The following is a 25,765-nucleotide window of genomic DNA, read 5'->3' on the forward strand; positions in this document are numbered from 1 at the left end:
ATGTGTAGCTGCTACAAGTAAGCAGCTCCCGGCCGACCCGGCGGCCTGAGCAACGATCCGGTGCCGTGTCTACCATGTAGACTACCACTGTAGATCTACCAGTAAGTGCCAGTAGATCGTAGATCTACTACCGGTATACCAGCCACATATGCACTTGACATGAGTGTATGATTTGGGCCAGCTGAACAGCATCCGCGCGCATGCGTTATGCTGCGGGCCCGGCGCTATCGGGTCGACATCGCCGTATTTTTTGGACCCACCGCGCGAGGCTGGAGTCGAGACCGGCCATTGTTTTGCAGCATCATGTGCCTTTGTCCGACAAGTTAGTACAGTCTTCTTCTTCCTGGTGACAGTGAATTTTGCATCGCGGTGTGAAGTAGATTTTAGCTTGCCTTTGGCCCTCTGTTCTCGTGTGGAGGGGTAAGAACTTGGACCAAAACCAGAGCCCTTTGGTAGATTGACAACTGAAGAGGTGCTTTTCTTTGCTCCGCGCACTTCAGTTCAACATTCTAACACGCGGAAAGCTTTTTTTCCCAAGCTGGACCAAGCCCTTTCAACTTATGCCAAGGCGCTATCGCCAGCCGGAGACCACACGAGAATCATGCTAAGTGTGTCTGTCAAGGTAAGAGAGTGCACATCTTTGGACACCCGCGTAGTTAGGTAGGTGGGTCGGTTAGCAATCTGGGGTTTCGAAGGGCCACATTGGATAATTGAAATCGAACAGAGCGGTCGAATGCGATAGTTTGGCTCGCCGTGGTGGGCCGTTTGACTTGAAGATGATGTGTCTCGGTTAGTCAAAATTATTTTTGTATTGTGCTCGGAAGTATGATAGCTTTGCGCCTCGTCATGATTTACTGGCCGAAACAAGTGATCTTTCACCAACGACTCGTGAGCTATTTCCGTCGGAAACCAGCCACTGGACCAGTCGACTAACTCAGCTGACCAGCCGTGTATTTTTGTTCACTTCTGTTCCACAGTGCAAACGGTGTACAGTGCAGCCAAACATATCATGTGTTCCCGTTCGTCTGCCCATGTTGTGCAGTTTTTCATGATTATCTGAAGCAATTGACTGTGTTGCACATTGCTGCTCAATGAAATTCAGTCATGTCGCACAAGTTTGCGCCTCGCACAATTCACAGCCCAGTGTTCGCAGGTGTAGGGCTGTGCAACACCCCGTACATACTTGAAGGTTGCGACTGCATTCTATTGAGCAGTGCTGTAGTTGTCTTTACTCTTTAGTGCTATCGACTGGCTTTTCGCACAGTCTCTGTTGAGGTCTAGATACATGAAACCTAGCCTTCCCCTAGTGCTCTTATTGTTACACTACTGTATAACACCTTTATTTCGGTGTAATTTAAATTTCGGTAACTTCGGTACTGGTCCTGGATCACCTAATTTAACATTACACCTAAATTTTCCGAAATACCAAAAATATGTAAAATCATGAAAATCACTGTCAAATTAAAAAAATCAACTTGTATACTGGTGTACATTGTACATACATAACATGTACCGGTATACATATGTGGAGCCTTTTGGCCTTGCTTGGCGGAGATATTAGTGCAAGAGCGTTTTTTTTTGTGCCATGCACACCGAATTTATCCTTACACCGAAAGGTCAGGGGTTGGCTTTTACCGAAATTTTACACCGAAAATAAGGTGATATACAGTACCCTGCTATCCAGCCGCTCTCCAACAACGTCTCTCTCTCTCTCTCTAGCATGCTCTACTCATTTTCAAACGCTATGCGTGTGTCTTCCTTACAATAAAATCAGTACCGTGACTGACCATTTCGAGATCAGAGAAAATTGTATGAGCATAGAGGTTAAGTGAGTGTGGGATTATTGAGATGCTTTGCATTGGGTAGCAATGTTGTTGCGCATTGGTTTGCGTATATAGTGTGCCAATAAAACCTTCATACAAACACACTGCTTGCCAATTTCCACCCCTTTCGAAACCTTATCTGGTTTCATCTACTCTAGGCAAAGAATGTGCGATTTGTATTGTCAAGAGGAAAGGACCAAACGGTTTACACTTAAACCGCATTTGTTCAACACTGGCGATTACATGGATGATATTGATGAGTCATACTGTGCGACCTTTAGCATAACAATGACCACTGCGGCACAGCCATCAACTCTTTCACCGCGGATGATGTACAAGTACGTCATCCTAGATGACGTCCAGGCTCTGATGACGTACATGTACGTCATGGTATAAATACCCGGTTTTAGTCTTCTCCTCACGTGTGTAGTCACTGCTGGTCAGTTGGTACAGTCCCTGCTTCATGTATGAGAGGTTGCGGGTAGAGATCCAGCTTGGTTACGTTCTGCGTCTCTTTTTTCCCTTTTTTCGTCTGGTTTTTCAACTGCAATTGCCGACTTTGCCGTATTTTAGGCAAATTCAGCAAACTTACGTGTCCTATACAGCTTTGTACCTCTTCTGGGGGAACCTATCGAGTTTGTCAGTGTGATGTTGGTAGCTTTCGCCTTCATTTCCCAAAAGTTCACCGACCCAGTTGCCTGAACCATAACGTAGTGGAGTTGGCCATCGGCCCTATTTTTCGGATTTTTTCCAGAGCCTGTGTGCACAACCCTGCAGCAGTGAAAGGGTTAAATGATCTGACGTCAAGCTCCATTACATTTCAAATGAGCACACTAACAGCATTCCGACTTGGAACGTTCCATCATTGTGCTAACTGTTGCACGTTATGGCTTAACAATATCATGCTTCTACTTGCCAGTGTTGGACCATCACGGATAACTTGTAAACCTTTGGCCCTTTCTTCTTAATTCTGATCCTAGGTTCTCAATCCGAGTTTAGTAATTTGTATTGTATTTTATTATTTTACTTGGGCATTCCGAACAGACCGTTATGGTCTTCTAACAGGGTGCCCAAGGTGGATGTCCCTATGGAACGTAGAAGAGAACTATTTTTTGAAAAAAGGACCGAGGCAGAGTGGCAGACAACATTAGTAACATGTCTTGTCTACGCATGAATCTACACCAGAAATCACCATCAGTCAATTAGGACATGCCTAAGAAGTATTGAATGTCTCGTTCCCTTCATCTCGAAATAGCACAGGGAATGATGGAAATTAAACTAAGAGACTACAACTACAAAGATAAGAAATTCAAAGATACAGTATTTTCATAACCTGATCAATAAAACGAGCTGAACCGACATTTGTGAACTTTATTCATGCAATGTAAAACGGTGGAGACGATGTGCAATAAAACGATGAAAATAATTATGAAGAACATACCGGTACCACACGTTGAAAATTGAGCGAGTTTTCATAAAGGATGAGATTGCCAGGTCCGGTGACACAGTGTATTTTTCTCTACACCATATTTTCATATTTTCATCGTTTTATTGCACATCGTCTCCACCGTTTTACACTGCATGAATAAAGTACACAAATGTCGATGCAGCTCGTTTTATTGATTGCGGTTATCAAATTATTGTCTCCTCGCCGTTTGTTTCAATATTTTAAATTGAGATACACCCAGCCTCAGATAGATATTCTGAATCTTACGCTGAAAGCACGTTTTCATTACGGTAGTTTCCCCCTTAATGTAGTTTTTCTTAGACAATGTTTAGACAATGACGTTTGGCCTAGCGATGTAGAAAAGCATTCACCGGGCCTAGGCATTCCACACGTTAACCATTGAGTGAGTTTTCATGAAGGACGAGATTGTCAGGCCCGGTGACACGGTGTATTTTCTCTAAACCATTTGTTCATATTTTCATTGTTTTATTGCACATCGTCTCCACTGTTTTACATTGCATGAATAAAGTACACAAATGTCGGTTCAGCTCGTTTTATTGATTGCGGTTATCAAATTATTGTCTCCTCGCCGTTTGTTTACAGTATTTCAGTAATGTATAGAAATGATACGAAGAAGTAGATATGCGTGAAGAGTCAAATACAGCATCCAAACCTGTAGGTGACAAGACTAAAAAAATGGCAGAAAAATATCAAGAGATGAAGGGCCAAAATATTTCGGCCTGACAAGAAAATTGGGTAAAATTTATTCATTATATTTGGTCTCGGACATTTAGTGGACATTAAGGCTTAACTTATACTTCCTCCATTAGCAAAACTTCGTGATGGATTTTGATGGATATCAAAACACTTAGAACAGGTAAAGAACAGTTTGTATCGACTGCAAATCACTGGGGGAAGGTAATTCAGCCTATGCACAGCGTCTTTACAAGAGAAATTGTTGGTGGAATGAGCAGAGAGTTTAGTTTGCGTCGCATTCGCTCGACTCACTTTTGACCCTGCGTCGCTGGTGTCATCTGCTGCACGCGAGTGGTCATCTCTCTCGAGTCGTTGTTCAGCTCGTTTCAGCCTCGCCTTGGCTTCTTTGATCACACTCCTCTGAACATGATGTCGCCGTCGTTCATGGAAGTTGGCTTTCAATCTGCATGGTCGGCAGCGGTGGTGATTTCTCGTTTCCACCAGGGAGTCGTAAAAACATTGTACGTCTCCCTGGTTTCATCTCCGCTCTCCAGAACTCCGCGAAACGAGGAGTAAAGGCACAGCCAAACTGACTCCATTTTTTCTTTTGGATACTCCTGCCAGCACTGAAAGGCAGCGGCCAGCAAGTCCAGTCTACTTTCCTTAGCCACGAGAATCGCATCAGACTGCAGACTTCTGAAAAGCATGGTCCTCAGGATTCAAATCTGGGCTTTGTGCAGGTTTAACAAGAACTAGAATTCAAAATTACATCATTCCGCCATGCAACCGGAGCAGCTCCTTGTTCACTCTCCCATTGTATGGGCTCGCTGCTCCATTCCATCGCTCTCTATCCCTCTCAAACTAAGGGCTCGAGTAGAATAGAGGCCAAGCAGCGCACTATCAACTCGGAGAAGGGGTATTTCAGTTTCGCTTGCCATGACTCTCATCACCTATGGAGCCATAGTGCAACCATCGATTCCGCTTGGCTTGTTGTGAAAGGTCACTTTCTTTGCATCGTACCTCTTTCATGGCATGCCAGGGAAGGTCGAGAAAGTGATCACGACTCATTTCACGTCAGTTTGTGTGCAAACCAGTCCCTCAAAAATTCCATCCCGAAGTTTTTGTTAACGGAGGAAGTATTTCCTTGGTCCTTTTTTTTCTATAAATTCATTGTACAGGTCCTCCCTCGTTAGTAGATAATCTCTGGGCCATCGAAAAAGTTATCTTATAACGAGACTTATCTCATAGCAGGACTTGCAGCTAAAGGTGAAATAGGCACTACTTCGTACTTACCGGGGCGACCCTCGATACAACATAAATTATCGATGCTTCAACTCGTTATAAGATAATTGAAAATCTCCAAGTTACTCCAACACAACTCTTCCTTGAATGCAAAGGATCGTCCATATTCACGAATACATAGACATAATGCGTTTCCTCTTTCTGCTTTATCCTACGTGTTTTGGCCTTGGTCCTGCATGGTCAATATTATCTTATACTGAGGGTTTGGCACTCCAGGGACCTGGGCAAAGGGTCGTTATAACGGATTTTATGTAATAATGGATTATGTTGTAACCGGACCTGTGAACAGTTGTATAGACCACGTTTCGCCAGGGGATTTCAGATTTCTATTTACTAACAGGGTTTATGTACTAACTGGACTCGTTATAATGAGGAAGGAGCTGTATTTGGAAGAATTTGGAGCCGAGTGACTGTTTTGGAGTATAGTTATGTGACCATTCCTGACAATGGTCACACTACAGTCCAGTTCTTTTAACCCTTTCCATGCCAGCATGTTTCCTGTACTGGCCGCACTTGTCTCGGAGCTCCGCTCACCTGTTCGAAACTGCACCCGCAACTCAGAATGAAATCTATTCCCTTTTCACTGTACCTGGATGGATTTTCACGATCCATGGCTTGTTGGAAAGATCTGAACCACGGGAAGTCATTCCATGGACTCACACTTCGACCGGCATACCAGGGCCACTCGTGTGCTTTTGTGTGTTTGTGTGTGTGTGTGTGTGTTTGTGTGTGACCCACATGGTACAGTGGTATGCGCAATTGATTTCTGTGGTGTACCCGTGTACATCGTACATATTTGCACTCTCATGTTTCTTATTATGGTACTGCATCTCCTTGCATGGACGTGCGTACAACCTTACAGCATACTACTCATACTATGCATGCATGTGTGTACTCCGTGCCCATAAACGACAGTGCATGTCTCTTGTTGCTGTTCAGTCTTTCCTTGGTAGTTTCCTGACGAGTCGTCCTCTCTCAGTCCTTCGTTGCATTATTCTATTTCAATATAACTAATCATCACATAGACTTGATGATACCACATGGCGCAGTGAACTTGTTTTAGTAGCAGTTTCCATTAGTCTTTCTCAGTCCTGGGTCTTGCTAGTACCTCTGGCGTTTCGTCTCTCAAATATAGTGAAATAATTATTTGAAATTTCCGTTTCGGTATGGCGGAATCAGACACACCAGTACTCAGCCCTGACATTGCTGCCCTCACCCAGCTCATGAGACAGCAGATGGAGACCACCGCCACCCGCGAGCAACACCTGACACAGCTCGTGGAGCGAACTTTGAGCAGCATTTCTCAACCTCCACCACCGCAACGTCCACCCCCAGCCCCACCGGCACGAGAACATGTACCTGCGGCGAGACCAGTTTCGGTCGATCGCCCTCTGTTACTTGCCTCTGCCTCTCTCGCAGAGTTTGCCGCATGGGAAGGTCTTTGGCGGGACTACGCCCGGTGCCAGCACCTGGATTCCCAGGACAATGCCACCAGAGTGGCAACGGTTCGTCAGTGCCTAGACGAGGACCTCCGAAGATTTCTTCGTGAGGGCACAATTCCTCTGGCTGACAACCACGGCGACGACGATCTCATCAAGGCTGTACAGGCATACATTCGCGGCCAGCGTAACCCTCTGCTGGACCGGATCGCCTTCTATGCCCGCCAACAGCAGCATGGAGAGTCCTTCGATCAGTACCTGACTTCCCTCAGGGAGATCCACAATTGCTGCGATTTCAGCGAAGCTGCACTCTGCAATTTCTGTTCAAGCAGAGTCTGCCGCCAATGCCAGCAGGGACAGCGTACTAGGTACGATGAGACCATGCGTGATCGCCTGGTTACTGGCATTATCGACACGGAGACACGCCATAAGCTCCTTGCCACTACCGATCTAACGTTGGAGAAGGTCATTAAATTGTGTCGAGCGGAGGAGGCAGCCTCTCGCACGAGCAGCAGTATACCCGGCACTAGCTCCGTCAATGCCGCTCGGAAAACAAATTATCAGCGGTCAAAACACGGCAATAACCCGCGACAGCAACAGCCGTCCGCCACGCCATCGCAATGTCCGAATTGTGGTCGCACTCCCCACGCCAGCAAGTCGCAGTGTCCTGCACATGGCAAGAAGTGTAGCGGCTGCAAGACTATTGGACATTTCCAAGCGGTGTGCAGAAAATCCCGCAAACCGGCTGACCAGTCCTCGCAGCGCACGCTGGGACGACTACAGCTCCGCCGCGCTCAGTGTGATGCATCTCCTACGGTGCCAGTCGACACGCAATTGTGCACTGAACCTGACGCTACCTCCCTAGAGTGGATCCCCGATACGGGAAGTGACATTGACGCTATTGGCGTCGATCAGTTAGCGCTTCTTGGTGGTTTTGTGGAGAATCTGGCCACAGACCATGATAATGTGCATGCTGCCAATGGTGAACGTCTCGTTTCAGCTGGCAAGATCTCTGCCACTCTCACCATCGGCTCGCTCAAGCATGATAGCACCATCCATGTGTACCGTGGACAGCGTGAACGCCTGTTGTCACGCCAATCGCTATACGCCTTAGGCCTCTTACCAGACGGCTGGCCCAAGCAAGTTGCGCGTGTTAGTACCAGCAGCACACCACCTCCAACGGCTCCCGTTGTGACGACCGGTCTCGTGAACACACCTGACCCTAGCAAGCTGGCGCAGATCCGTGCTGACCTACTGCGAGAGTTCGCAGACGTCTTCGACGACACGACATTGAAACCCATGTGTGGCAAGCCAATGGACATCATTCTCGAAGATGGTGCGAAACCTCACCGAGTCTACACAGCTCGTCCTATCGCACATGCCTACCGTGAGCAGGTGAAAACCCAGCTCGACAATATGGTTGAGGAAGGCATCATCGAGACAGTGTCAGAGCCGTGCGACTGGTGCCACCCCATTGTTGTAGTCGACAAGAAGAATTCTAGTGAGAAACGTCTGACTGTGGACCTTCAGTCTCTCAACCGACAAGTGAAGCGTCCCACCCACCCCATGCAGAACGCACGTGATGCTCTTTCTGGCATCGGTACAGCCCGATGGTTCACCAAGTTTGACGCCCGTCATGACTATTGGCAGGTGCCCCTGTCTGAGTCTGCCAAGTCTCTCACTACGTTCATCACGCCGTGGGGTAGATACCGATTGTGCCGGAATCCACAAGGTCTTGTGTCCGCCGGTGATGAGTACAACCGCCGCACCGACGCAGCTTTCGACCGTTTGACTCATCTCATCAAGGTGGTGGACGACGGCCTCGTTCACGATGAGTCATTCTCGGACCATGTCGCTCACGTCCGTGCCGTCCTGACCCGTGCACGCGAACACGGAATTACTCTCAGTCAAAAGAAGTTTGTCTTCGCCGCTGCTGAAGTCGAATTCTGTGGGTTTCATGTGTCGTCCAACGGATACACCGTGCCAGCTGACAAGACATCCGCTCTTCAGCACTTCGACCTACCCACTAATCGTACCGACCTCCGTTCCTTCCTCGGTCTGGTGAATCAGTGTGGAGAATTCACCCCACGGATATCTGAGCTCGCAGCTCCGCTACGTCCGTTATTGAAGACCACGAATGATTACGTGTGGGATGATTAACACACCGCGGCTTTCAACGCCACAAAGTCTGAACTGATATCGCCGCCGACTCTCTCGTACTACCGTGCTGGTGACGACCTTCGGCTAGAGACCGACGCCTCTGCCCTGAACGGACTTGGGTTCGTGTTATGGCAACGCCAAGATAACCAGTGGCGCATGCTGCAGTGTGGCAGCCGCTTTCTCACCGACGCAGAGGCACGTTATGCCGTCATAGAACTGGAGTTACTTGCTGTGGTTTGGGCTGTCCCCAAGTGCTCCCTCTTTCTGTCCGGCAGCCGATTCGATTTGTTCACTGACCACCGTTCATTGGTCCCGATTCTGAACAAGTACACCCTGGATCAGATAGAAAATCCACGTCTGCTACGCCTCGCACTGAAGCTCCGGTCGTTTCAACTCGTCGCGCACTGGCGCAAGGGCAAAGAGAATGCGTTTGCTGATGCACTGTCCCGTAACCCGGTCGACAAGCCGACCAGTGAGGAAGAATTCGGTGAAAGCTCAACGCTCTCAGCACCAGCCATCAGAGCATGTCTCCGCCAGGACGAGGATGGCCGAATTGCAGACCTCCGGCACTGCGAGCTCTTGGACGCTGCCCGTGCCGATGATGGCTATCAGGCCCTTCTCCAAGCCGTTCGTGAAGGTTTCCCTGATGATCAGCGCGCCGTCCACTCAGCTGTGAAACCGTACTTCACTATCCGCGAGCATCTTTCAGTCGACGGTGATCTTGTCCTGAAAGGCCAACGTGTTGTGGTCCCGCGTACCCTCCGCCCACGTGTGCTCCAGGATCTTCATGCCTCCCACCAAGGCCTCAACCGCACACAGCGTCGAGCTCGACAAGTTGTATACTGGCCACACTTGTCTAATGACATCGCCCAAGTCGTTTGCAGTTGCGAACAGTGTCGCTTGCACGCTCCGTCTCAGTGTAAGGAACCGATGCGTGTCACCGCTGACCGCCGTCCCACTCTGCCATTCCAGTCAACCAGTGCCGACTTATTTTCCTGTCAAGGCTGGGAATACCTGGTTTACGTCGACCGTCACACTGGCTGGCCTTGCATCGCCAAGATCGGCCGCACTGCATCTTCTGCCGATGTGATCCGTGTGTTCCGTGGCTGGTTCGCCGACGTCGGTGTCCCCAGCATCCTCACCACTGATGGTGGTCCGCAATTTTCATCACGTCGCTTCGCTGAATTTTGCACCCGATGGCAAGTTCAGCACTCCACGTCTTCACCTCATTATCCTCAATCTAATGGCCATGCCGAAGCCGCCGTGAAAGCGATGAAATCACTTGTGTTGAAGACCACGTCCGACGGTAACTTGGACGTCGATGAGTTCAGATGCGCATTGTTAGAATGGCGCAACACCCCCCGAGAAAATGGTCAGAGCCCAGCCCAAGCACTGTTTGGTCGACCATTGTCCTCCTTCGTGACAGCTCATCATCTCAGCTTTGCTCCTGATTGGCAAGCCAAAGCCACCGATGTTAACAAGCGCTCTGCCGCTCAGTCTTCCACCCAAGAACAGCATTATGATGAGTCTGCCAGATCACTGTCCCCACTTCGCATTGGCATGCGGGTTGACATCCAAGATCCGCGCACCAAACTCTGGCGCACCACCAGCGTGGTTGTCGCCATTGGTCGCAACCGGGACTATATGGTGAAGTTACCCAGCGGCCGTGTTTACTGGCGCAACCGTCGCCTTCTCAAGCCTGCCCCTGCCGTAGCCCCTCCTGCTCCGCCTGCAGACACCTCCCCAGCTGAGCCCGCAGCACCGCAGCAGCCTTGTGTGCAGCAGCCTCGTCGTAGCCAACGGTCTCGCCAGGCACCAGAGCGTTTGAACATTTCATCCACAGCATCTAAGTCCTATGCTTGACTCTACATACCTGTACCTCACACTCTTGCTACAAGTAGTTGGGATTGGTATCATGCTTCATTAGTGTTTACTTTCTTTTCTGTCACTTCTGTTTTTTCCTTCTCGGTTATGTGAGATAAACAGCTCCGATTTTCCGCTTGTTTATCTCAGAAGGGGCGTGTGGTGTACCCGTGTACATCGTACATATTTCCACTCTCATGTTTCTTATTATGGTACTGCATCTCCTTGCATGGACGTGTGTACAACCTTACAGCATACTACTCATACTATGCATGCATGTGTGTACTCCGTGCCCATAATCGACAGTGCATGTCTCTTGTTGCTGTTCAGTCTTTCCTTGGTAGTTTCCTGACGAGTCGTCCTCTCTCAGTCCTTCGTTGCATTATTCTATTTCAATATAACTAATCATCACATAGACTTGATGATACCACAATTTCCAATCTAGAATTCGCAGGTTCGCTACTCGAAGATTTTGGTCACACACGTCTTTCTTTTTTCATTCTATTTTTTCAGTTCCCTCCTAATTTTCTTGCATTCTCCTTGATGGTTTCCAACAACCAGTGCATGCCGGAGTGTGCGATGTGTTGTGTGTGCGGAAAAAAGGGAAAAAAGTAACGATTCACTGGCCACTTGAAATTCCTGTTCGGTGAAGACCAGGGTGAGTAGGGAGGATCGAATATTTAGACTTACAAGCTGTTGAATGCTGCAATCGGATTGTAAGCTGCTACAGTCAAATCTGTCGTAAGCGACCGCCCCTTGGTGCAAAAAAGCGGTCTCTTACGGCAGATGTATGGTAAATCCGGCATACTGGGCATGCATATATTAGGCACTTCAGTCACATGACAGGACCTGTCAAAATTTGCTAAGGTGAGAGTGCGTACTTGCGTGGCACCAGTCAAGTGCATGCGCAAAACTGTACAGGTTCGCGCTATGCTTCGCTGTACGGGCTGATAGTTGGGCGCATTGTGTTGCTCTGACGTTCAGCTTTCAGTAGATCCCGCATACGTCATAGTGCGTACATTTTTGCGAGTTGTAGATCACGTACACTTCCAGCAAAGAGTTTTTTCACAAAGAACTGTTGTTTGCTCGCGTTTGAAACGTTGCTTATCGTCTTCAGCGTCGTCTTTCCAATCGGAAACAGTAGAGTTCTTGTTTACCAGGGTTTGCGCATCGCTGCGCAAGGAGACATTATGGACGTAGGCACTGAGAAGTATGCGCTTTAGGCGGAGGAGAACGACGATGCGTCGTCCTACCTGGGCGAATTCTCAAAGCGTACTGAAAGCCAAGTTTTGACATGGTTGCGCTGGAAGGCCTACGGATGTTTACAAACAATCAAAAGGCACAGTAGCTGCCGGAGAAACCCTCCAATGAGGGGATGCTTTGATATACGCAGCCCGGCACGCTTCACCAAAATTTCAAAGCTTACCAGCAGGCAATTCATGACTGCTGCATGGAGCAGTTGATGGTGAGGGAGGCAGATATCACACCATGGAAAGAAGCTACCAACAGAGGTCCTGCGGAACTTCTTGCCGACTTGGAATCACTTGAAATGGCATGACTGTGTGCACGGATTTCCTGTGCAGTAATTTGCGAGTGCGCGCGTGTGCGCGTACTTACCCTCCACTTTGCGGTGTACGGCGTACAACGTAGAAGTTCTCTGTTGTTTTGTGCCAGAAGAATGTCTTTAAAGCTCTTATGCTTTAGTACCCGCAGGAGCCTGCCAGTATGTCGTTATCAGTTCATTTCAACGCAAACTGAAGCTATTACTATGGGTTACTATGGCGTTGCTATGGGTTGCTATGGAGTTGCTATAGTGATTGCGGTCACAATTGCCGTATTCTTGACTATTCTGAACTTTGATCTGTATTGTTTCGATCCATACATGATTGTTGGTGTAAGGGAGTGATGTGTGCTTGAAGAAAACACTCTGATGTTTTGTGACTATATCCACTGATAATACTTCGGAGATTCTGTTGGTGCCACAAATTCAGGGCTCACGGTTGGGATGCCAAAACTCGATTACGTGGGAGGACATCTTGAAATCTGATCACCATAGAAATGAGCTCGCGTGACTCGAGCTGTGCACGCCTACGCGGCGCGGAGCACAGCAAGGAGAGAGTTGCAGTGACCTGGTGACTGACAAGAAGTAGTAGAACTGAGGAAGACGGAGACCGGCTGGGGACTTGCGTTTCACTTTGGTTGCCGTTCACTGTCGTTGTTATTGCTTCTTTCCGAGCGAGTGTGTTGCGAGCAGTGCTGGCCTCGTAAGCCGAAGGCTTCAGACAGTTCGTTCGCACGCTGAGTCCTGCGATGAGAAGTCGCGAGTTCTGCCGCCGAGTTTTTTTAGTGAGAAAGGGATCGACATCTATGTCGTCCGCTGATGCACTGGCGCAGGTGAGAGAGGTAGAGGACAAGAGCTCCTTGATGGAATGAAGCAAAGACTCACACCGTGTTCTTGTTCGTTATCTCTGTTCTCAGAGCGTTTTGTAAATGCACTTACACGAGTGAAAGAGCCGTGCCACGCTGCTGTGAGAAGTGACGATGGAGAGTTGTGAATTATTTGATTTGCCACTCTGTTTCGTTGCAAGAGGACGAATCAAATGGCTTCGCCGTTGTACTGGTCATGTATTTTCGGTTCGCCATAGCTGCTAAAGCACACAGCAGTAGAGCGCCGATGAGCGAGACAGCAAACGGTGAATAATATTTCAAGAGTTTGTCAGTCACGGAGGAAACATTGCAAAAAAACGCCTTGCTGCTGGCCTCGCTGGTGCAGTTTCCGCATCGTACAACGCATATCCACAGGCTTCCTTCCTTGTCGTCGCGCACGGGAGTTCGCGTGCGCCCCTGCCGACTTAGCTCACTTCAAAACAGTATAAGGTAGCACAATATTGGCCGATTTTGACAATCGATGGCTCAAAATCCTCAGTAGATACTAAGCTACAGTTTAACCAAAGCGATTTTGTTCTAGATGAAGGGATCGCTGTAGAGCATTCACGGACTTTGTGACCATATCTTTAGTTTCCCAGGGCCAAAATCAAAAATTCCTTCGGTTGAACCCCTAGTTCACATCTTGCCTGGTTCCACCCAAATTTTCAGTGTCGTACTGTCTACCTGTGCTACCTTATTCTATTTTGAAGAGGCATGTGTCGCACTGAAAATGCGCTGCGAGATGGCTAGAGTTTGTGTACAAGGGGTGGTCGAGCTGTGGTCGCGTGACCGTCGACCTGTCGTCGCGTGAGCTGGCCAGAAACAAAATGGCGCCCACGTATTTGTACACAACCGTGAGCCCTGAAATTGCATTGATTTCGCCTTATGCAACTGCCTATCTTCAACCCTTCATATCTGAGTGGTATTGTAGCGTTGGCACGCTGGTGACTTCAAAGCGTATAGCGTATAGTGTTTAGAGTATAGCATATCCCCGTACTGTATCCCCATACGTTAGCGTATCCCCGTACATTAGCATACGGAGTCTGCCTGTGCATTAAAGCTGCTGTTCACGATTCTTTTGAGCAAGTTCAGGGCTAGTACTTGTACAGAAACACGTGGGCGCCATTTTGGTTCACGTGACATGTGTCACACCATGCTCTGTACAGGGAATCTTGCCGTACTTCGCGTCGACTCTGGCCTGTTCAAATCCACGCAAGTGAGCCACAGTTCTCTCTAGCAGGCTGAGATTTTGCAGGCACCGAGTTCAGATGTGGGCAAAGGGAGTCACCGAAGGATTTTTTGATTTTCGCAATTTAGACCTCAAATAACACCCTCAAACTCGGTAAACGTGTCCCACCTCTAGGATCGTTTTGGCGAAATTCGCTTCGGTCAAAGTATGGAGCATCTCCTACTGAAAATTTTGAGCCATCGGTTGTCAAAATCGGCTCATGTGGAGCTCACTTGTGTCGTTTTGAAGGACGCCGCACCACGCGCGATTTGCGCTGGTTCTTTCACAAACGCCGGAAGACACCTTCCAGTCAGAACTGCAGACTGTGACAGTGCAGTGCGCACGGCAAGGAAAAGAAGGAGACGTGCATTTTCCATCTGTTGCACTGTTTCCTTTGCTTTTATTGTTCACTGATAACATGTTCGCAAAATCTTGAGCTAGAGAGAAGACTGACTTACAATCTGATTCATCTAGGCTTCAGCGTGATGCACGTATCCAGACCATAGGAAATATTAGAGTCATGGGAAAGGAACCGGGACCCACGAGAATAATTTTCTGGAGCGAATCCAATTATTACCATGGTTCCTTGTTCTTGAACACCGCGCTCCACATCGTCAATGTTCTGCGAGGTAAGGATTTCAGGACTACTGTCGGTTTGTTCGACCTCTGGGCGATCTGATCTACGTCCAGCTGGCCATGATACTGAGCCGAACTGGCCACTAGTTCGCTTCTTTCTCGACTCGGGATAATCAAGCCGGTCAGAGTGCGACTTTTTCCTACCCTGGGGCGCGGACTGAAACTAACTACTGAACACCTCCTTGTACAAGCACTGACATACAAGACCGGTGATGGATACAAACTGACAACAGGAAACCCTAACAGCACCCGCTCTGTCAAAGAAAGTCGAAGGGAAGCAGTTCGAACTAGTTCAAGCACCACCAAAAAATAAAAAAACTAGCACTTGCTCTTGCAGCTAGGTCAAAGACTGCACTGGCAAGTACACTTTTGCACAGTCGCGATCTCGCGGCCCCGCATCACGTGCGGGTATCTGATGACGTAGAGTGATTCAAGATGGCCTCTGACGTGTTTGCCGTTTTGTGATCCCAAATACCAGCCCTGAAGTTAATTTCATTGCCAGTTATAGTTACATTTCAATTGCCAGTTACAGTGTGTTCACTGAGACCCTTGTGTGTTCTTGCCTCCGAGAGACTGCGGCCCGCTACAAATTGGTGGCAGCGGTAAATTCATTTTGTTTCATTCTATACCTAACTGTGTTACTTTACACGTTTCTCGGACCCCATGGCTCAACCCGCTACAGCTCCGTGCGACGAATCAAGATGAGAATCATGTTTCTTGCCTTCCTGGGCTTGGCCCTGCTTATTAGCCTGCAGCACGGTCAGGGTGCTAGCGTGGATCACCCTTCTCTCCGCACGGCACTCACTGGAGACTCCGATGGCAATTCCAAGCGACCCGCTACCTACATGTATACTACAGGTGGTGATGGCGAAGCTGATGAGGACGACGACATGCAGGCTGCTGACCAAGACAAGGAGGGTATTCCCCAAGACAAGCAGCGTTTGATTTTCGCCGGCACGCAGTTGGCAGACGGCCGAACACTGAGTGACTACAACGTTCAGCAGGAGTCCACTATTCACTTGGTACTTCGTCTCCGTGGTGGGATGCAGATTTTCGTCAACACTCTTCCTGGCTAGACCATCTCTCTTTACGTCGCGCAAAGCGATGCTATCGACAATGTGAAGACCATGATTCAAGACGAGGAGGGAGGTTATTTGTCTGTCGCCGAGCTAGCCGCTCTGAGTGACCGGCTCAACCAAGATGAAGATAAAACCTGGCTCGCCCTCCGCCATAGCTCCAGCCGCCGCCGTGGTTACTAACGCTGATTCCAGGTATGGCATTTTCTTTCCTGTCTTCCTTCAGTCTCCCTGTTCTCTTCAGTCTTCCTTTATGCGAGTGTGTGAATCCAGTTTAGTTTGGTAGGCGTCTGATCATGGCGAGCCACGGTTTACCCAGCTAACGTGGGACAATGTGTGTGACAACGCTCCTTATAGTTATAGTGTATTCAGTTCGGTTTTTGAACTGCGATGTTCCTGGCGGGTTGTGCCAGCGTTGTGCAGCAAGAGTGCTGTGGTTTTTCAGGTCCTATTTGGAGGACAGTTCTTTCCCCTTTTGACCCCATGAGATCGTGTGAACCTGGTGTGCTTCTACTTTATGATTTGTTTATCAGTTCCTTCTTCTGTCTATTCCAAACGTTATCATTTCCGATATTATTTGCCATACTCTGGTTGACGCTCTCCCAGCAATTCGCGATCTACTATAATGTTCACGACTCCATACCTGTATTATATTATGCAAGTCATCCATTCTGCCTATCTCTTATCGTCGAGTTTATTCCGACGCGATCATGCATGCCGCCAGTTTTTTCTAAATAGCAGCCAGTTGTCGATGTTCAGCTATCACCTACATGTAGTATTCGAATCACGAGGAGGTGATTGTATTTGAGAGGGGAGGTGTAGCGTTGGCACGCTGGTGACTTCAAAACGTATAGCGTATAGCGTATAGTGTTTAGAGTATAGCATATCCGCGTACTGTATCCCCATACGTTAGCGTATCCCTGTACATTAGCATACGGAGTCTGCCTGTGCATTAAAGCTGCTGTTCACGATTCTTTTGAGCAATTTAATTTCATTGCCAGTTATAGTTACATTTCAATTGCCAGTTACAGTGTGTTCACTGAGACCCTTGTGTGTTCTTGCCTCCGAGAGACTGTGGCCCGCTACAGTATCACTGTGGATTTCAATAAAATTTTCTGTTTTAACGGCCAGTTACAACATTCAACACTCTCCACTGCTTGTGCTGGTCAGTCGTTCGGCATTGGGTGCGTGTATGTATGTATGTGCGTGTGTGCGGGCGTGCGTGCGTGCGTGTGTGTGTGTGTGTGTGCGTGTGAGTGCGTGTTTGCGTGTGCATGAGTGTATGTGTGTGTGTGTGTGTGTGTGTGTGTGTGTGTGTGTGTGTGTGTGTGTGTGTGTGTGTGTGTGTGTGTGTGTGTGTGTGTGTGTGCGTGCGTGCGTCCGTGAGTGTGTGCGTGCGCGTGTGCGTGGGTGCGTGGGTGCGTGCGTGTGTGTGTGTGTGTGTGTGTGTGTGTGTGTGTGTGTGTGTGTGTGTGTGTATGGCCACGATAATGTAACATTTCTGTGGGTTGGTGTAGCCAGCCTGTATGCCAATCTTTATCCCCGTAGCTATGCAGAAGACGTTACTTCAGTAACGTCTTGCGCTAGCCAGGGCCCACACAGCTTTAATTTGGTATTTGTTTGTTTGTTTGTGTGTTTGTGTCACGCCTGGAGCTATCCTGTATCTGTCCCGTACCGTACCGTACCATCAAACACAGCTGGCTACAAACAGCTGGCCACAAAATTAGCTGGCTCCCGTATCTGTGCCGTACCACACCGTACCATCAAACACAGCTGGCCACAATATTCGTCGTATTATGTATACGGCTCCCCGATGTATAGGGAGATTTTCTGGAAAGAAATTGGGAGACGAGGAGGAAATGCAATTAGAATGGACGTTAGTTCCCGAATAGGTGATAGGATGCGTCAGCAAAAACATCCTTTGGAAGAGATCCCGTCGTCTCCAAAATAAGCTAGAACGGGCGAGTCAGCGCCGGTCACAGGCAACGTCGGAAGAGAGATCCCGTCGACTCCAGAATGCCCGCGATCGGCAGAGTCAGCGCCGGTCCCATAAAACGTCTGGACAGACATCCCGTCGACTCCAGAACGCCCGTGATCAGCAGAGTCAGCGCCAGTCCCGTAGCTATGCAGAAGATGTTTCTTCAGTAACTCATTGAAACGTTTTTGCAATACAATATGTACTTCCTCCATTAACAAAAACTTCGTGATGGATATTATTAGGGGCTGCTGTGCGCACAAACTGCCGTGAAATGAGTCGCGATCACTTTCTTGGCCTTCCCTGGCATGCCATGAAAGAGGTACGATGCAAGGAAAGCGACCTTTCACAACAAGACGAGCGAAATCGATGGTTGGGCTGTGGCAACATAGGTGATGACAGTCATGGCGAGTGAAACTGATTTACCTGATTTACCACTTCTCAGAGGGGATATTGCACTGCTTGGCCTCTCTACTACTCTAGCACTGAGTGTGAGAGTGATAGAGAGCGATGGAACGGAGCAGCGAGCCCACACAATGAGCGAGTGAACAAGGAGCTGCTCCGATCGAACAGCGCAATGAAATAATTCTGAATCCAAGTTCTTGTTCAACCTGCGCAAAGCCCAGATTCGAATGCTGATGACCATGCATTCTTTCAGAAGTCTGCAGTCTGACGCGAGTCTCGTGGCTAAGGAAAGACGACTGGACTTGGTAGCCGCTGCCGCTCAGTGCTGGCAGGAGTATCGATCAGAGAAAATGGAATTAGTTTGGCTATGCCTTTACTCCTCGTGCCAAAGAGTTCTGGAGGGCGGAGATGAAACCAGGGAGTCGTAAACTATTTTATGACTCCCTGGTGGAAACGAGTAATCGCCATCGCGGCGGATCGCGCAACTTGAGAGCCAACTTACTTGAACGACGGCGACATCAAGTTCAGCGGAGTGTGATCAAAGAAGCCGAGGCAAGGCTGAACGAGTTGAACAGCGACTCGAGAGAGATGACATACAGCAGATGACGACAGCGAAGCAGGGTCAAAAATGAGTCAAGCGAAAGCGACAGAAACGGAACTCTCTGTTCATTCTGCAACAAGTTCTCTTGTAAAGACGCTGTCCATAGCCTGAACTACCTTCGTTCAGTGATTTGAAGTCGATACAAACTGTTTTTGACTTGTTCTGAGCGTTTTCTTATCCATGAAAATCCATCACGAAGTTTTTGTTAACGGAGGAAGTAGCTAATCAAAGAAAAAAAGATTTCCATCAGTTCTAACAACATGCACGATGAGCTAGGCAACAAAGCATAGCGTAGGGCCCTGAGCTTCCAAGCTCTCTCGTTGATATATTTGCCTGTTTGTGTGTGTTTTCAGATGAGGCCTCTCTCAACTATTTTCTTGGTGGTGATCCTAAACGTGTTGACTGGTGAAGTTTCTGGCAATCAACAGAGTACCACAGGTCAGTTGCCGCAATAAACAGTTTCTTCTGGATACAGCTGCCCCACATCCCAAATGTTTGATCATTGCTCTCATTCTTCATATCTATATTGCCAGTAATTTACATGCCATGGCTAAGCGCAGCACTGGGGCAACAACTGCCATGCCATCATATAATATCATTCCGCCATCGTTTTGAGTATAAATTAGAGGAAAGGCTATTGCTGATATATTACTGCATTGCAGGGTAATAGTGGGCGATCTGGAAAATACCGGACCAATGTTCCACCAAAAAGGAGTTTAAGATTGCATGCAGATAGGCTTTGAACGGGCGTCTCGAGATTTTGATCGATGTATGTACAGTATATGTTTCAGCCTGCAAAGCCAGACAGGCTCACACATGCTTCTTCAAGCAATTGCAGGTGTTGAAAGTTGTTCATATTCGTACTCGTGACCCTGTGTTATGTAAACAGAAAGAAAACGTTGTGTCACTCACACTTTTCAGTGGCGGGTTTAGGAGGGGGAGGGGGGGGGGGTGCCCCTCAAACATTTTCACCTGGTTTAACCCTTCATGCACGCGCCCATCTCGAACCGTAAAAATATTTACGGTTCGGCGCGCCGCACTTGGAAGCGCCGTTCGGCGGCGTCCTTTCTCTGATTGACTAGCGGTTTTTTGCAGTGGACAGCTGAGATCCCACTGAAAATTTTGATGTATGATGTGGGTAGGTCGCCATTTGAAAGTATGGAGACCGATCGCGGCGAAAAGTGCGCTTCGCAAATGCAGCGCTCTGCGATGTATTTTGCCAATTTCGATCGTGTTTTCGTTCCGTCACGCTGCTGCTAATAGAGATATAGCCTTCTCCAGGTAATGTCGACATCCTCTAGTCGTGGTAGACACCTGGAGAGAGATGAATCAGCGATATCTCAGGATCTGAATCGAAATTTTCATCGCTGAAGCCATCACAGCATTCGCTCTCCAAGTAGCAGCGAGAGGGAGGGCAGCGATGGCATAAAATCACCACGGCAGGCGGAGGTCATCCCCTAGGAACTATTTCTTGTCTTCTCAATCACCAATCCTCGCTCGACGCGAGTAGATCAGCAAAAACTACATAAATTATCTCAAATCTGAAATAATTGCAATAATTTGAACATTTGACGCAATTGTTTGCGTCTGGCATTTAGACGATACATCCGTTTTCCGCCCCTTCTGTTGCTGTTTATGCATGCAACTAGTGCCTGTGGTATCCTTTTGTCACTGTGCGTGCCAATGGCCGTCCCTGACACGTCTATACTTTATTTCAAATGTAGCGATCTCAAATGTCACAATTACGCACAATTGGCTCATAAAATCGGTTGTGGCGACAAACGCGATTAGGCCGGCTGCAGGGACGCTGTAATGTCGCACTCGCCCCAGCACCATTCAAACAATTCCCTTTGGCAGTTCACGGCACGAACTTCAACAAGCCCCGTGAATGCGTACTAAGGGAAGGCTAGACAGCATGTCTCTAGAGATCAATAGGCATCGTATGAAAAGCCAGTCAATAGCACTAAAGAGCGAAAGCCTTTGTCACGGTTCGGTTTCACTCGCGCACCGGGCCCGAGCTGCCAGCGCAAACAAATGCCGGGCGCGAGCTGGCAGCACAAACAAACACCGTACTCACACGAGACCGTTGGGCCAACGGATGGCCACAGCCATCAAAAAACAGGAACAAACCCATCCACGGCTCTTTCTCTTGCTAGCTGTGCTGCTGCGTGCATCCAACTGTTTTGCAATTTCTTGGTTGCAATTACCCGGCGAGATTTGAAATTTCTAAAGTTCCGCAGTCGTAGGAGATCCTGAGCCGTCACCATGAGCTCCGTGCCATCACTTTCCGATCTCCGCCAACTCAAAGTCGACGGAGTTGAAACTCGACTGCGAGAACTGGGGCTTTCTTGCTCAGGCAATTTTAGAGCCCAGGTGAGCCGTCTGCATGAGCATTTGTGGGCCCAGGCAAGAACCGAAGCAAATTCTACGAGCCAGGTCGCAAAAAAAGACCACGCGTCGGCGGGCTAGTCCTGCGTCAGTCCCGGCCACTCAAAGCCCCGCGGCCGCGACCCAGCCTGACTCGTCGCCCGCGTTCACGTCGCAGCAATCTGCCGAGATCTCTCGGGTCGTGCAAGATGCAGTGGCGTCCTGCATGGCGTCACTGACAACATCGATGGGTCTACCGGTGATACCTCCACATGCACAGCCAACTGTGGCAGCAGCAACAGCAGCACAGCGGGCTGGTCCAGTCTCTGGTGATGTGGTGGTGCCTGACTCTGAGCCTGAATATGTCCAGCCTTCACTGGCTTCAGCACTAAGACCAGACCAGGAGAGTCTCTTCCTGGACGGCGATTTGCTCGCCCCAGAGCATCCACCATCCGCCTGCCCTCAGCGACCATCTCACGGACAAGATTATCAAACGTGAGTACGTTGATTTTGGTAGGGTACTGGGAGAGCTGGCTTTTGATACGAGCATGGGTCCGGACAGTGGGTTCACCCTGCAGGGGACGGGGGACCACATCACCCTTGTGCCATCTGCCATGTCGTCGTCATCCCGTCTAAAGAAAGTTGTAGACTTGACATCGTGGTCGGAGGCGTTCTCAGCCTTCGCCCAAGTAGCCCTCCACCACGACCCCGGCAGAGGTCCGGAATTATTCAAGTATCAAAGCACAATCGTGAAAGCGGCCGCACGCTATACATTCGGTGCGTGGTCTGGCTTCGACATGTCGTTCCGTGCAAGAGCTGCACGCAGCAAATCTAGCCTTGCCACGTCAGATCCGGAACTCTGGTCGGAGTGGTTTACAAACTCCATCCTGCCTCCTTGCCGTCACTGCAACCGGCAAGGTCATTTAGCAGTTCGCTGCCCCCGCGCCCGTAGCCTAGCTTCACTGTCTGACGGGCCAGCAGCCAAACGCCCCTTTCCGGCACAGCGGTCAGGGGCTACCGCTCAGCCAAACGCCCCAGCTGTCTGCCGCGACTACAACCAAGGCCGCTGCCAACGCGCAGCCTGTCGCTACGGCCACCAGTGCAGCACATGCTTTGGCCGCCACCCCGCCAAGTCATGCCCAGGAAAGCCAGCCGCCGCCAGCCGCGACCAATAGCTCGCAGTTGCCCAGCTTGGAGACTCGGTCACTCCAGTCACTCACCGGTAACTCTACACTCACCCAGGCCAATAGCACTTACACACTCTGCCCAGCTGCTCACATCTCTCCTACACGCACCCTCGCTCACGAGCCAATCCATTTGCACACGCCTGTAACCCCCATTAACGTTTCTTACCTGCATGACGCTTTGTGTAAGCATCCTGATCCGGCTTTTGCCTCATTCGTAATACATTCTTTGTCTTATGGGTTCGATGTTGCGTTTGCGGGTCCCCGTACCTCCCGAGTCTCTCGTAATCTCAAATCAGCGATTGAGCACCTTGACATTGTCGATGCTGCTATCGGTCGTGAAATTGCCGCAGGTCGCATGGCCGGTCCCTACCAAGAGCCCCCCCTTCCCACTTACACAGGTCTCCGGTTTGGGTGTGGTTCCCAAGAAGTCACGGTCGGTGCAAAAATGGCGCTTGATTATGCATCTGTCAGCACCACAGGGCCACTCAGTGAACGATGGTATCCCTGTCGACAAATTCTCTGTACAGTACTGTTCGGTCGACGACGGCGTAAATCTCGCACGGTCCCTAGGCCGCGGCTGCCATCTGTGGAAGGTCGAACTCCAAGACGCATTTCACATTTGTCCAGTACGGAAAGAGGACTGGGAACTATTATGCCTGTTCTGGCGCGGGCAATATTACGTAGACAAATGCCTACCCTTCGGCCTTCGCTCATCACCATCGCTGTTTAACAAAGTCGCAGATGCCCTCCAGTGGGTCATGTCGCACAACTTCGACGTAGCCCCAGTCATCCACTACTTAGACGACTACCTTGGTGGAGCGACGGACCCTAACGGCGCGCAGCACCAGCTTGACCGTGCCCTGGTAGCCTGCCACGACTTAGGCTTCCCGGTCAATCCAAAAAAGGTGGAAGGCCCTAATACAACCCTGACATTCCTCGGTGTCATGCTGGACACAGAGCGCTTCGAAATCCGCCTCCCATCCGACAAGTTAGAAGACCTTCTCATTGCCCTCAAGGCTTGGCAACATACCCGCCCTAACACCCGCAAGTCTGAATTGTTGTCCCTGATAGGTCACCTCAGCTTTGCCTGCAAGGCGGTCCCTGCGGGCCGCATGTTTCTGCGCCGCCTCATTGATCTCAGCACGACGGTCCCGAATCCAAATGATTACATCAGAATCACAGAAGACGCCAAAGCAGACATCCAGTGGTGGCTTGACTTCCTCCCTGCCTGGAATGGCGTCGCCTTCTTCCTAGAACCCACGTGGTCAGCCGCCGCCGATATGGACCTCTACACAGACGCATCTAGAGCCATCGGCTATGGTGCTTTCTTCGCCGGCCGGTGGCTCCAACACCGGTGGCAGAGGCACCAATCCCAGAGATCCATCGCGTGGATGGAGCTCTTTGCCATCGTGGCCGCAGCATCCACATGGGCACCGCAGCTGCATCTGAAGCGCATCCGCTTCCACTGCGACAACCGTGGCGTATGCGACATCTGGCTCCGCTCACGCACAAAGTGCCCCGACTTAATGGCGCTTCTACGCACTTTGTTTGCCATTGCTGCCCGACACAACTTTCACGTCATAGTCTCCCACATCCCCGGCACTGACAATGCGATTGCTGACTCTCTGTCTCGGTTTCAGATGGCCCGATTTCGCCGACTGGCACCCACAGCAGAAGACACGCCATCTCCGGTGCCCGAGAGCACCTACTCCCTCTGATGTTGGAGGGTCAGGCCTACCAGTGGCTAGGCCTGTCAGCGTCCACACGTGCCACATACGCGACAGCCTGGAAACGACTGCACCAATTCTGCCAACTAGTCGGCACCAAGGTGATTACAGACACCATCATGCTGGCGTTTGTAGCCTACCTGGCGCGTCAACATGCCGCGTCAACCGTCCGCTTGTATGTGTCGGCGATCCGGGCAATTGCCAAAGAAAACGGCAAAGATCTCTCGTCGCGAAGAGTGGACCTCGCAGTTCAAGGAGTGGCACGTGCACAGGCCAACCGAACTAAAAACGCCAGCAAGCCAATCCTCCTGCCCCACATGGCAGCTATGCGCAATGCCCTGATACGGTCTAACCTCAACGCGACCGACCGAGCCATGGTATGGGCAGCTATTTGCCTGGGCTTCTTTGCGTGTCTCCGGGCAAGTGAATACACTTCCACAACCGCCACAACCATGTCAGACGGTGGCCTCCGAACAGAAGACCTCTCCATCACGCCGCAGGCCATACAGGTCACAATCAAGAAGTCCAAGACCGACCAACTCGGCAAGGGTCACTCCGTCCGGCTCACAACCACCAACTCAACGGTTTGCCCGGTCAGAGCCATGCATACCTATCTCTCCAGACGCCCCAACCTGCCCAATAGACCACTGTTCGTTGACAGCTGTGGCAAGTTCCTAACTGCACAAAGACTCGCACTTCTAATCCGTCAGCTCCTGAGCAGCGCAGGGTACCCACCTATCCAGTATTCACTGGACGGCCTCAGAGCCGGAGCCGCAACCACAGGAGCAATGAGCGGCTTCACCGAATCCGAGATCATGAAACTCGGCAGATGGCGAAGTGCCTGCTACAAGAACTATGTTCGCTGTGGAAAGTAACTGTTCGCCGTCCGCAGGCGCGCAAGCGCGCACAGCCACACCCACATACACGCACCCGCAGACACGTACACACGCACGCACACACCCCCACGCATGCACACACACATGCATGCACGCGTACACGCACCCGCAGTCTGACACCGCACAAGCATGCATGCAGGTACACACGCTGCGCACACGCTGGTACGCCCATTCGCGGACGTATGCACTCACGTTCTAGCACTGACTGTGCACGCACGCCTCTGATACTTATGATAAGTTATCTGCACCACTCAGTTGCTGTGCTATAGCTCCCACCTATGGCATCATGCCACCCATTGCTTTTGCCGACTACATGCGATTCAAACCCTTATCGGTGTCACTAAGGGAAAACAAACATACAAATGGCACGCTTTTGAACTACGTATATGTAGCTGAAGTGCTTGAATACCACACTAAGGTCATTCGGCTGACCAACGCAGAATTTGGGGGCATTCGGCGGCTTGGTCTGATTCCTAGCTTGTTGGTAACCGGCTTGAGGTTTCCAAGGTT

General features: G+C 49.8%; 1 protein-coding gene across 1 annotated transcript in view; it reads left to right on the forward strand.

Annotated features, from left to right (window-relative positions):
• The first annotated feature begins 272 nt into the window (after nucleotides 1-272).
• Nucleotides 273-25,765, forward strand: part of LOC135824255 (uncharacterized) — a 371,974-nt gene continuing 346,481 nt past the window's right edge. Inside the window, exons 1-2 of the mRNA XM_065336986.1 lie at nucleotides 273-622; nucleotides 19,432-19,516. Coding sequence (XP_065193058.1) covers nucleotides 602-622; nucleotides 19,432-19,516 — 106 coding nt within the window. The 5' untranslated portion in view covers nucleotides 273-601. The remainder of the gene's footprint in view (nucleotides 623-19,431; nucleotides 19,517-25,765) is intronic.

Source organism: Sycon ciliatum, chromosome 9, assembly GCF_964019385.1.
Source record: "Sycon ciliatum chromosome 9, ocSycCili1.1, whole genome shotgun sequence".
NCBI classification, from domain to species: Eukaryota; Metazoa; Porifera; class Calcarea; order Leucosolenida; family Sycettidae; genus Sycon; species Sycon ciliatum.